Raw genomic sequence first — 10,322 nt, 5'->3', positions numbered from 1 at the left:
ATGCACGACACAGCAGTCGGCCGTCTCTGATTGGTCGAAAAAATCTGTTTGGATCACGTGATATTGCCGGACGTAGACGTGAGTGGCGGTCCAACTGCTGCACCACCATCATCATCATCATCACCATCCATCCTTTGTGCTGTATTCTCGTCTATTCGGCCTCATTTACTTACATGTTAATCGTCACTCCGTTGAGTTTCTACTGTTGTGAACGCACAGAGAAGGTAGAAGCTAGCCTCGTGTGCTATTAGCCTAACGGTCGCATCCTCTCCTCTCCATCCGATCATCGCTGCTTTGTTGTCGCTATGGGCTGCTCTTTGCTCCCTCTTTTCGTCGCTGTGTTGGCAGCCCGGTTTGTTGTCGCAGACCCGGAGGAACACGGTCCTGTCGACGGAGCTCCGCCTTCAAAGATAGGCAAGAAAAGCAGTTATTAAACCATCCTAGTTAGCTGTTTAGTTCAGCTAATGTTAGCCTCTCAGTCAGTCTGAGGGCTGATGAATAAGCAGCATCCATCAGGGGTCTCTGATACTGAAGATAAAGGCAAACACTAACCTAGTCTGAACATTGTGTGTCACGTGATTAAGAAAGCTTAATTATAGACACGAGTTATCTGTTAATTTGCTTTTTGAAGCAACCTTTATTCAAATAAACAGGAAGTAAAGCTTCAGCTGTCATCACCAGCCAGGAGGCCCAAAAAACCTAAAGATATGACGGAAAATATAAAAGCACAAAAGAGGAAATACAGCAAATCTTACACTTGAAAAAACAAAATAATAATGTGTTTGTTTGTTTGTTTTTTAAGTTAAACATCAAAGTAATAAATTCCTTTTAAATTCCTTTTTCCTTTTACATACAGTTGCAGTCAGAAGTTTTTCATACTGTCATCATAAGCATGAATGTCATGGTATTTTGGGTCTTTTTATGTTTTTGTTTTGCAAACAGCAGATTTACACTGTATTATAGATCTCCGTAAGATTTAAGGCACATTTCATCACCCAACCTCACTCTGTGTCTCTTGCTCTCCAGCTGTGGTTGGGGCAGGGATAGGAGGCAGCGCCACTGCCCACTTCCTGCGGCAGCACTTTGGCCCAGAGGTCCAGGTGGACGTGTTTGAGAAGGGAGAGGTGGGAGGTCGTCTCGCCACCGTAACCGTCAATCACAACGACTATGAGTCTGGAGGCTCCATTATTCACTCACTCAACCTCCACATGCAGGAGTTTGTCAAGCAGCTGGGTGAGTTTATTGACAAAGACATTAATTAGTCACAGCAGAGGTCAGATTTTAAAAATTTTCTTTGCTTTTTCAAACCAGGGGAGGGATTCTTGCGTTTTTTAAAACATTTTCCCAGCAAAAGCGATCACTTTACAAGAGGAAAATTAGAAACCTGACACTATGTTGGTCCTCCGTGTCGTCCTGTGTTTGCCCAAACAAGGTTTGAAGTATCGTCGCAACGTGGCCGGAAAGATGGCGGTATTTAACGGCGAAGAGATGATTCTGGAGGAGACGGACTGGTACCTGCTCGACCTGTTCCGGCTGTGGTGGCGCTATGGTATTAGCTTCATACGTCTGCAGATGTGGGTGGAGGAGATTATGGAGAAGTTTATGAGGTGAGTCAGAAATTTTAGTGCCTTTGATTATTATTTTTATTTTTTTATTTTATTATTTTGTCTCTTCAGCTTCTTTGCATGTTGGACACTTGATGGGATGTGGCAGGGGTGCCGCTACAAACTGCACTGTCAGGGTATCATAACTTTGTTGTGGGTGTCTCTGCAAGTGGAAGCAAAGCTTTGTTTATTTCTTAATGCTCATTTTTTCTCCTGCCTTTTTCTGGTGGCAGTATTGTTAGTTGATTAGTGGTAATGACAGGAATGCTCCAAAATTGGCACTGCAGATCCAGCTGAGTCATTCATGCCTTGAGTGCTTTTCTTCCCAAAAATTGTTTTTTCTATCTCACAGATAAGGTCTTGCCCTTAAAATGTGCACAGCATTCCCTTCTGGTGTTGCAGTCAGTGGGGGAAGCCTGTTTTTGAGCTATTTATTGCTCTCTGCGCCTTAGGCATCTGCAGCCATAATAACTGCAAAACCTTGACTCATTGTGTGCCTTTCCGAGCATGAGGTCTGCGTAAATATAGATAGCCATCTGCCTGGGATTTGCCAGAGAGAAAGGACCACTGACATGAAACTTGTCTCTATCCTCCAGCAACACAAATATACAGTGTAGAATTGCATGAGTGTATTTCAGATATCATGTCAAATCTTTTGCTTACATTTATATTTCCTCTGCTCAGTTTTGCCTTGAAAAATGAACCAGAAACAGAATTTTGCTTTTTCCTTCCTCCACCACCAACATCTATTTCCTCCCTCAGGAAGTGATTTTTATCTCTTCATCACTTTTTTCTTTCTTTTCTTCTCTCTAAGTCGACAACCACAAGCCTCTATATCTTTCTCTCCGTCTCTGATTTGTTGCCAATAGATTATTGCTGACTGAATAACTTTGAGCAGGAAATGAAACCAAAAAACAAAACAAAACATCTCCTTATTGCTCTGTCTACTGATTTAGTCATTAACTGTTATAATTTGTGTGTCTGTGCATGTGAAATATAGGATCTACAAATACCAGGCCCACGGCTACGCCTTTAGCTCCGTAGAGGAACTGCTGGACTCTCTCGGGGGCAGCGGCTTCATCAACATGACCCGGAGGCCACTGTCCGATTCGCTGCTGGAGCTGGGTGTGTCCCAACGCTTCATTGATGAGGTTATCGCACCCGTGATGAGGATCAACTACGGACAGAATGTCAGCATCCCAGCCTTTGTAGGTCAGCTAAGTGGGAAGATGCAAGCAGCAGTGGAGGAAGAAGTGAAGGGGTGATGAGTAGTGAAGTAAGAGGGCAACAGCTGTGAAGGTGCATTCGGGGACAGTTATGACCTGAACGTCTTCCTTTCCGATTTGGCTCAGGAGAAAGGAAAGGACGAGAGAGGAAAAGAGATGCAGGGTTGAGAGTAGAAGAGGAAGGCAAGGTGAGAGGGGAGCGGGGTGGTCTGTGGGAGTGAGAGAACAGGAAAGCGTGTGGGCAGCTGATAATTGGTTTAAAGCACTTGGCACTGTCTGTTCAGCGCGCGTGTGCTTGTGTGTGTTTCAGGAGCTGTGTCTTTAGCTGGTGCCCAGAACAACCTGTGGGCGGTGGAAGGAGGCAACAAGCTGGTGTGTTCAGGCCTGCTGAAAATGGCCAGTGCTAACCTGCTGGAGGCACAGGTCAACTCCATCTCTCCCATCCACTCAGGTAACGCCATCCTGATGTGTCCTGTTTTTTAAGGGGTTTTTTTCAGCTGTGACAGCTTTACTGGTATTGATTATTCTTTGTGAGTCTGTGTGTCCTTTGTATATTATAATCCACCTGTTGTGTTGAAGAGAGAGCTGAACATAAAAGCAAACATGAAAGAAAGAATGAGATGGTTTGTCATCCACAGAGCTTTTTTTGTAATACAGGAGAGGGACTCCAGTACCAGCTGAGCTTCACCACGGCAACAGGGACGGCATCAGAGCTGTATGACATTGTAGTGTTGGCGACGCCTCTACAGGCTAGCGTCGGGTCTGGAGTCCAGTTTCAAGGTTTCACGCCTCCGTTTGATGAGCTGCCTGGCAGCTATCACAGCACTGTAGCAACCATCGTCCATGGTTACCTCAACACTTCCTTCTTTGGGTTCCCGGACCCCCGTCTGTTCCCTTTCGCCAGCGTCTTGACGACCGACACACCTGATCTGTTCTTTAACAGCGTGGCTAGTGTTTGTCCCGTCAACATCTCAGCAGGGTTCCGGCGTAAGCAGCCGCAGGAGGCTGGAGTCTACAAGGTGTTCTCCCCACAGCTGCTGGAAAAGTTTCAGCTCAAAACGCTATTCAGGTCAGCCATGTTCTTCCCGGAAGTTGATCCCATAGTCATGCCTGGGCAATTCTGTATTTGTTTGGTCCAAAGTAAAGCCTGACGGATATGAGATTTTTAAAACCAATCTGTAAGAATCCAATATATTGGCCGATTATGTTTCCTAACGTTTCTTAAGTGTAGTTATGTAAGAGTCAGTTCAGTTTAAAAATAAACTTGATTTGTGGTTACAGCAAGTCGTGGAAGACTCCACGTTTACTTGTTTAGGCTCTGACTGGTTCAGCTGTTGTTTGTGCTTTTATTACATGTTTGAAGGGTATTTCTACCATCTCGTCCTATTGAATTTGTAATGTGTCGGCTGTGATAAATGCCAGCGCTGATATCGGTAAATATCAGTCAAGCTCTAATGTAAGTTTTTAAATTTACTATTGTATAAGACAGAAAACCAGCAAATATTCCTATTCAGGTAGTGAAATTTAGGTATTTATGTTTAGGGGAGAACATTTTTTGTTATCAGAATCCTCTAAATACATTATAGTTGTTGTTTTTTTTATTTAAAAAAGTTATTTAGTGATCTTACCACCCACATAGATCATTGGCTGCTTTACTCTATCATACTGTTCTCTTCAATTTTAGGTCGTACTACTCAGTGCAGGTGACGGAGTGGCAGGCCTACCCTCGCTACAGCAGCAGCCAGCGACTGCCACCTGTGGAGCTGCACCCCAATCTCTACTACCTCAATGGGATTGAGTGGGCTGGTAGCGCCATGGAGATGAGCTCAGTGGCTGCCAAAAACATCGCCCTGCTAGCCTACCACCGCTGGAATAGACAGACAGACATGGTGGACCAGAGAGATCTGGTGCACAGGATCAAAACCGAACTATAACAAACGAATGCTAAGACCCAGATGAGTAATGTGATGTATGTCTGAGTGTATGGACTCACCCAACCAAATTATAAACTTTTTGTGATTTTGACCAGTGGCAAGAGAATTTAGATGTCCATTTATATAATATAACCTTTCGTGAATGCATCGAATTTATTCAGTCAGTACAGTAAGTTGAACATAACCCTGCTGCCTCCTAACTAAACGTAAACATCAAAAACCATAAGTCATTATATTGGCACCATTATAGACTCTGGTCCTGCTCTGCTACTCAAAAGGCCTGTTTCACTTCACTGATTCTCTGTGCCACATAAAAGAGACATGTTGCACTTTTGTTTGTGGATTTATTGCCGATGCTAATTGGCAGTTTCCATCCAAAAATGATGCCGCAAGGACCTTTCCTTTGCCAAGAAATAAGAAAACCAAGCAAATATGGAGAACACCAGCTGGCGTACTGTATACTGTACGGACTGTTAGGAGGTGGTAGTGCTGTTAATGAACACCATTGAATAAAAATACCAGTTTATGGTTTTGGTACTGCTCTTCTTAAACAAATGTTTCTGTTTCCAAGCCAAGAAAGCGTTTAGAACAATAAGCTGTTGTACAGTATGTAACTGATTTAACTTTGTCATCTAATCAAAACCACAGCACTGCTGCTGCTACTCTCTGTAAATGTAGGGACTGTTAATGGACTGGTTGTTGCCACCAATGAAATCTCATTAAAGTAATCTCAGTAGGATTTCTGTAAATTAATAATTATTCACCAACCCATGGTAGTGGCCACTGGTGCAGTGCTCTATTGTCCCTTTCATCATTATCTCCCCTTCCTGCTGCTTTTGTTGCATAATCCAGCAGAATTTTTATTTTTTTCTTCAGGGAAATGAGCCAGCCGGCTTTCACAGTGGACTGAATAAAAGCAGAGGACAGATCCGTGCTGCTGCTGCTGCTGCTGACCACAAATGTTTCCATTTTCTCGCAAGCATTAAAAGCCTCAGTGGGGAAAAAAGCTTTTCTGCTGAGGACTTTAATCATGTAAAGCACACACATGAAAATTTTGGGTTTCACTTTCAGAATGGGGGAAAAGGTTTTTACGAAGACACAATGAGAAATCACTGACAGCTGATTATCTTCATGTGACTGAGTAGTCTTGTTTTCTGAATTTCTAATTTATCTGCACTGGATTTGGGCTGAAGTGGATTTCTAGAAAACCTTGTGACTCCAAAGGGCTTCAGTTGATGGATAATGTGATTTCTGTTGTGTGTTGAAAAGTGGCTGATGACACTGATTTAAAACACTGTGATGGCCTCAGAATCAATGTGGTGGAAACTGTGTATTTTTAGCCTTTTTTTATTTTATTTCAAATTTCAAAAATTGCTTCTTTAGGCAGAACAGTACAATTTGTAGCCCCAGTGCTTGTATGTAAATCTTCTAGCGAATACACATCTCAATACTGTTCAGACTACTTGTCTGTGTCAGCTGTAAAGTTCTGATCATGAAAACATGATCAAATTAAAGACGAATGGGGTCTGAAATTGGAATTATCTGGCAAACTCCTGTATTTATGGTCTAAATATTCCCATCCCAATTTGTGCACTCTGAATAGTACAGTAGTACTTAAATGACGGGGGGTGGGGTTCCTCTACAAGTAAAAATTAGTATAGTCATAAAGATGTAATAAAGCTGTACTGTAAGAACAGAGTGAAAGTAGTAATAAATTGCCCCTTGGTATTACTCATTATACTGTCAGGTCCATAAGTATTTGTATAATGACACAATATTTGCATTTTTGTCTTTGCATAGCACCACAGTGCTGATTTTCACCTTTAGTTGAGTGAGTTTATCAAACGTGTTGTATTAACTGTTTGGAAATTACAGCAATTTTTATACAGAGTTCCCCAGAGGCTCAAAAGTAATTGGACAAACATAATTTTAAATACCAGAATTGTTTTAAATACTTTGATGAAAATCGTTTGCAGTCCAATCCTCTGAAGTCCAGAACCCATGGACATGACCAGATGCTGTGTTTCCTTCTTTTAGATACTCTGTCAGGCCTTTACTGCAGCCGCCTTCAGCTGCTACTTGTTTTTGTGTCTGTGGCTTCAGGTTTGTCTTCAGTAAATGAAAAGCATTCTTTAATAGAGGTCAGATGTTGTAAAGATTTTTTTATTAACCATTGGAAATAATTCTGTCATAATGCACTTTAGTTGTTTTCTGTGATCTTTCAGGCCTTTTGATGTTTCCGAGTTGGTCAGTGCATTCCTTCTTTTTCGCAATGTACCAGATTGTTTATTTAGCCACTCCTAAAGTTTTTCCTGTCTCTCTGTATGTTTATTTTGGTTTTCAGCCTAATGATGTCCACCCCCACATGCATCAAGTATTTCTTCTTACCTGATATAGAGTTCCAGTGAAGAGCTATCAAATCGAAGGTCAGCTCCAGATCTTTAATCTGGCCATCAATGTGCTTGTCGCATTATTGTCCAATTAATTTTGAGCCTTGGAAAATGAAGGACTGAATAAAAATGTCTGCAGTTTCTAATCAGTTAACGAAATGCTTGTTATTGTCCAAATACTTAACTAACTGTACACGACCTTATTGGTTTGTATACAGCATGTTATTCTTGTAGCTGGCTGGTAAGGCAATTTTACCTACTTGACATCCAGCTGGGGAGTTCAGTCCAGTGATTCCTGTCCTTGGGATCAAGTCCTCCATATGAGAGATCTGAGGGGCTATTGAGGGGGCTTGACCACCTAAAGACTTGATAACAATAATGAGCTGAGGGCTATTTCTGTGCTAGAGGTCAGATGCCTTAATTCATTCGGAACCAACAAGTTAATGTTTAACAAAGTGTTTAATTTCACAAAATGTCATACACTGATTGTAAAATATTGTACTTGCCTAAATGTATTTCTTTTTGAAATGTAAAAATGAAGTGGCATTAATCAACATGTTGCATTTAATCTTTCTGATGCACATAATAATGCATTTTAGAGTAATTTGCATTTTTCTCTGACTGTTAATAGAATAAAAGTTATTCTATTGTAGTGAGCTATTGTTCATTTTGGCTTTCAAACAAGGACACTAAGAAGTCTACTTCAGTGCTGACTATGTGTCAGCAGACAGGGTTTCATTTCTTCTCTATTAATAATTACACATAAGAAAATTGATTTGTTCAATAATGCAAAGTCCTGAAAAACAAGCCTCCTGGTGTCTAGTGAAGTTTTAATTCTGTGCTCCAGTTGGCATATAATCTAAATCACTCTGACAGGGTAAGTACTTATTCCACAATGAATTATTCGTTTTGTTTTTCCTGTCACTGCGTCTGTACCTGGAGAATTGACCTTATCTCCAGGAAGATTACCCAAGGTCCTTTGGTCGTTCTCTGGATCACAGAATTTCTGATGTAGATCAGATCAGATGGTTACTGAAGATAAAGACATTAAAAACACATTTTAATCATCTACTGAAAGAAATGCAATTAAATATATATACTGTATTTTCCAGGTTATTATATGTAAACGGATGATGGTGCTGCTGTAGGAAACTTAAGGCAATAAAAGCCATCTCCAGGCTTCCAGCAATGTAATGTAACATATAATGGGCTCTGTAGCTTCTCCTGCTTGGCTTCCTAGCAGCAGGAAAACAATCACACTGCTGAAAATAGAACGCAAGTCTCCCAAGGCTCAACCACTTATGCACTTTTTCGTCATTCAATCAACCGGGTTGATGGGCACATAGCCAACTAGGTCAAACTCTTATAATTAAATATTTATGTGACCATTACCCTGTTTTACAAAGGCTTGATGAGTTATGACCATAGTCATAAATCATCAAGCCTGTCATCATGCACCTTTATATACTTCATAACTCATAATGAATTGACTGAAGATGTTTTCTTCAGATGCAAGGTTCCCCTTGATTTTAAATACTTTGGACATTACATCATTAGTAATGAAAACTGAACAATAAAATATCTCTCCAGTCGTTTTTATAATGCTTTCAGGTTGTTTACACCAGCAGGCCAGACCAGGAAATCTTTTTTTTTTTCCCAATCTTCTATCTAATTTTGGTGAGCCCATTCCTCAGTTGCTGTAGCCTCAGTTTCCTGTTCTTAGCTGACAGGAGTGGCACATGGTTTGGCTTTCTGCTTCAAGGTTTCAAGTGTTGTGCACTCACCAATGCTTTTCTGTGTGTTTTTGGTTGGAAAAAGAGGTTATTTGAGTTACTGTTGCCTTCCTATCAGCTTGAGGCAGTCTGGTCATTCTCTTCTGACATCAACAAGGCATTTTTACTCAGAAAATTGCTCCTCGCTGGATATTTTCTCCTTTTCAGACCATTCTCTGTAAACATTCTCATCACAAACACTCAGACCAGCCCATGTGACACCAACAAACATCCAACATTCATGCTGATATCACCTTTCTTCCCCCTTCTGATGCTCGGTTCAAACTTCAGCAGGTTGTCTTGAGTATGTCTATATGCCTAAATGCACTGGGTTGCTGCCATGTTATTGGTTGATTAGATATTTGTAATAACGAGCAGATGAGCAGGTGTGCCTAATAAAGTAGTTGGTGAGTGTATGTATCATACAGACACAAGCCAAATGGGTTAGGGTTAGGGTTAGGGTTAGGGTTATGTATCTGAAATACATCTACTGATTATAGCATTTTTTTAGAGAATTATAAATTGCTATTAGACATATTTTAGATGTGGGGTAAGTGGTTAAGAAATTGGACTGATGGATTTACAACTACATGCTTATAAATGCTGAAAAACTAGTTGATGCATTAATTACTTCTAGGGTGGACTGCTGCAATTCATTATTATCAGGATTTCCTAAAAACTCCCTGAAAAGCCTTCAGTTGATCCAAAATACTGCAGCAAGAGTACTGACAGGGACTAAAAAGAGAATCCAGAATTGAATTCAAAATCCTGCCCCTTACATACAAGGTCTTGAATAATCAGGTAGTACCATATCACCCTGTTACAGCACGTTGCTCCCAGACCGCCAGTTTATTTGTACTTAAAAGTAGAATGGGGGGGCAGAGCCTTCAGCTTTCAGGCCTCTCTTCTCTGTAACCAGCTTTGAATTTGGATTTGTGAGACAGACACCCTCTCTACTTTTAAGATTAGGCCTAAAACTTTCCTTTTTGCTAAAGCATATGGTTAGGGCTGGATTAGGTGGCCCTGAATCTTCCCTTAGTTACGCTGTAATAGGTGTAGGCTGCTGGGGGATTTCCATGATGTACACTGGCTCTCATCTACAACATGTCTTTGTCCTGTCTTCCTCCCCTCACCCCTACCACTTGTGGTAGATGATCAGTATGTAGTACTATGCAGTATGATCCTTTTCTAGGCTGGCGGAACGATAACTCATAACCAAAAACGTGTGCTAAATAAAGGGATTTAATTGATAACAGTGCAGCTGAGTGGGCAGACACGAGTTGCTCTGAGGATGCAGTGAATTCCTGTGAAATCTAATTTCAGCAGAGGCTCAGAAATTCCACAGAACTCTCTCTCTCACTCACTCACTCACTCACTCACTCACTCACTCACTCAC

General features: G+C 41.2%; 1 protein-coding gene and 1 long non-coding RNA gene across 3 annotated transcripts in view; one reads left to right on the top strand and one right to left on the bottom strand.

Moving 5' to 3' along the window:
- The window catches only part of LOC102193251 (uncharacterized), a 2,481-nt gene extending 2,243 nt beyond the window's left edge, over window positions 1-238 (bottom strand). Inside the window, exon 1 of the long non-coding RNA XR_311594.2 lies at window positions 174-238. This is a non-coding gene — a long non-coding RNA (uncharacterized LOC102193251). The remainder of the gene's footprint in view (window positions 1-173) is intronic.
- On the top strand, window positions 31-5,503 carry pcyox1l (prenylcysteine oxidase 1 like). 2 transcript variants are annotated; one of them, XM_013909493.1, is made up of 8 exons: window positions 31-414; window positions 1,027-1,233; window positions 1,433-1,607; window positions 2,605-2,865; window positions 2,957-3,018; window positions 3,141-3,281; window positions 3,488-3,899; window positions 4,515-5,503. In XM_013909493.1, exons 1-8 carry the CDS (start codon window positions 306-308, stop codon window positions 4,762-4,764), a joined length of 1,617 nt encoding a protein of 538 aa, XP_013764947.1. In that variant the 5' UTR covers window positions 31-305; the 3' UTR covers window positions 4,765-5,503. The 2 variants fall into 2 exon arrangements, with proteins under 2 accessions (XP_013764947.1, XP_005727928.1); XM_005727871.1 differs by lacking the exon at window positions 2,957-3,018 and having other exon boundaries at window positions 2,605-2,816.
- Window positions 5,504-10,322: the final 4,819 nt, after the last annotated feature.

This window comes from Pundamilia nyererei, unplaced genomic scaffold (assembly GCF_000239375.1).
Source record: "Pundamilia nyererei isolate P.nyererei 1_Seehausen unplaced genomic scaffold, PunNye1.0 scaffold00026, whole genome shotgun sequence".
Taxonomy (NCBI): domain Eukaryota; kingdom Metazoa; phylum Chordata; class Actinopteri; order Cichliformes; family Cichlidae; genus Pundamilia; species Pundamilia nyererei.
The sequence above is the reverse complement of the archived record's forward strand: the minus strand, read 5'-3'. Positions and strand labels throughout refer to the sequence as shown.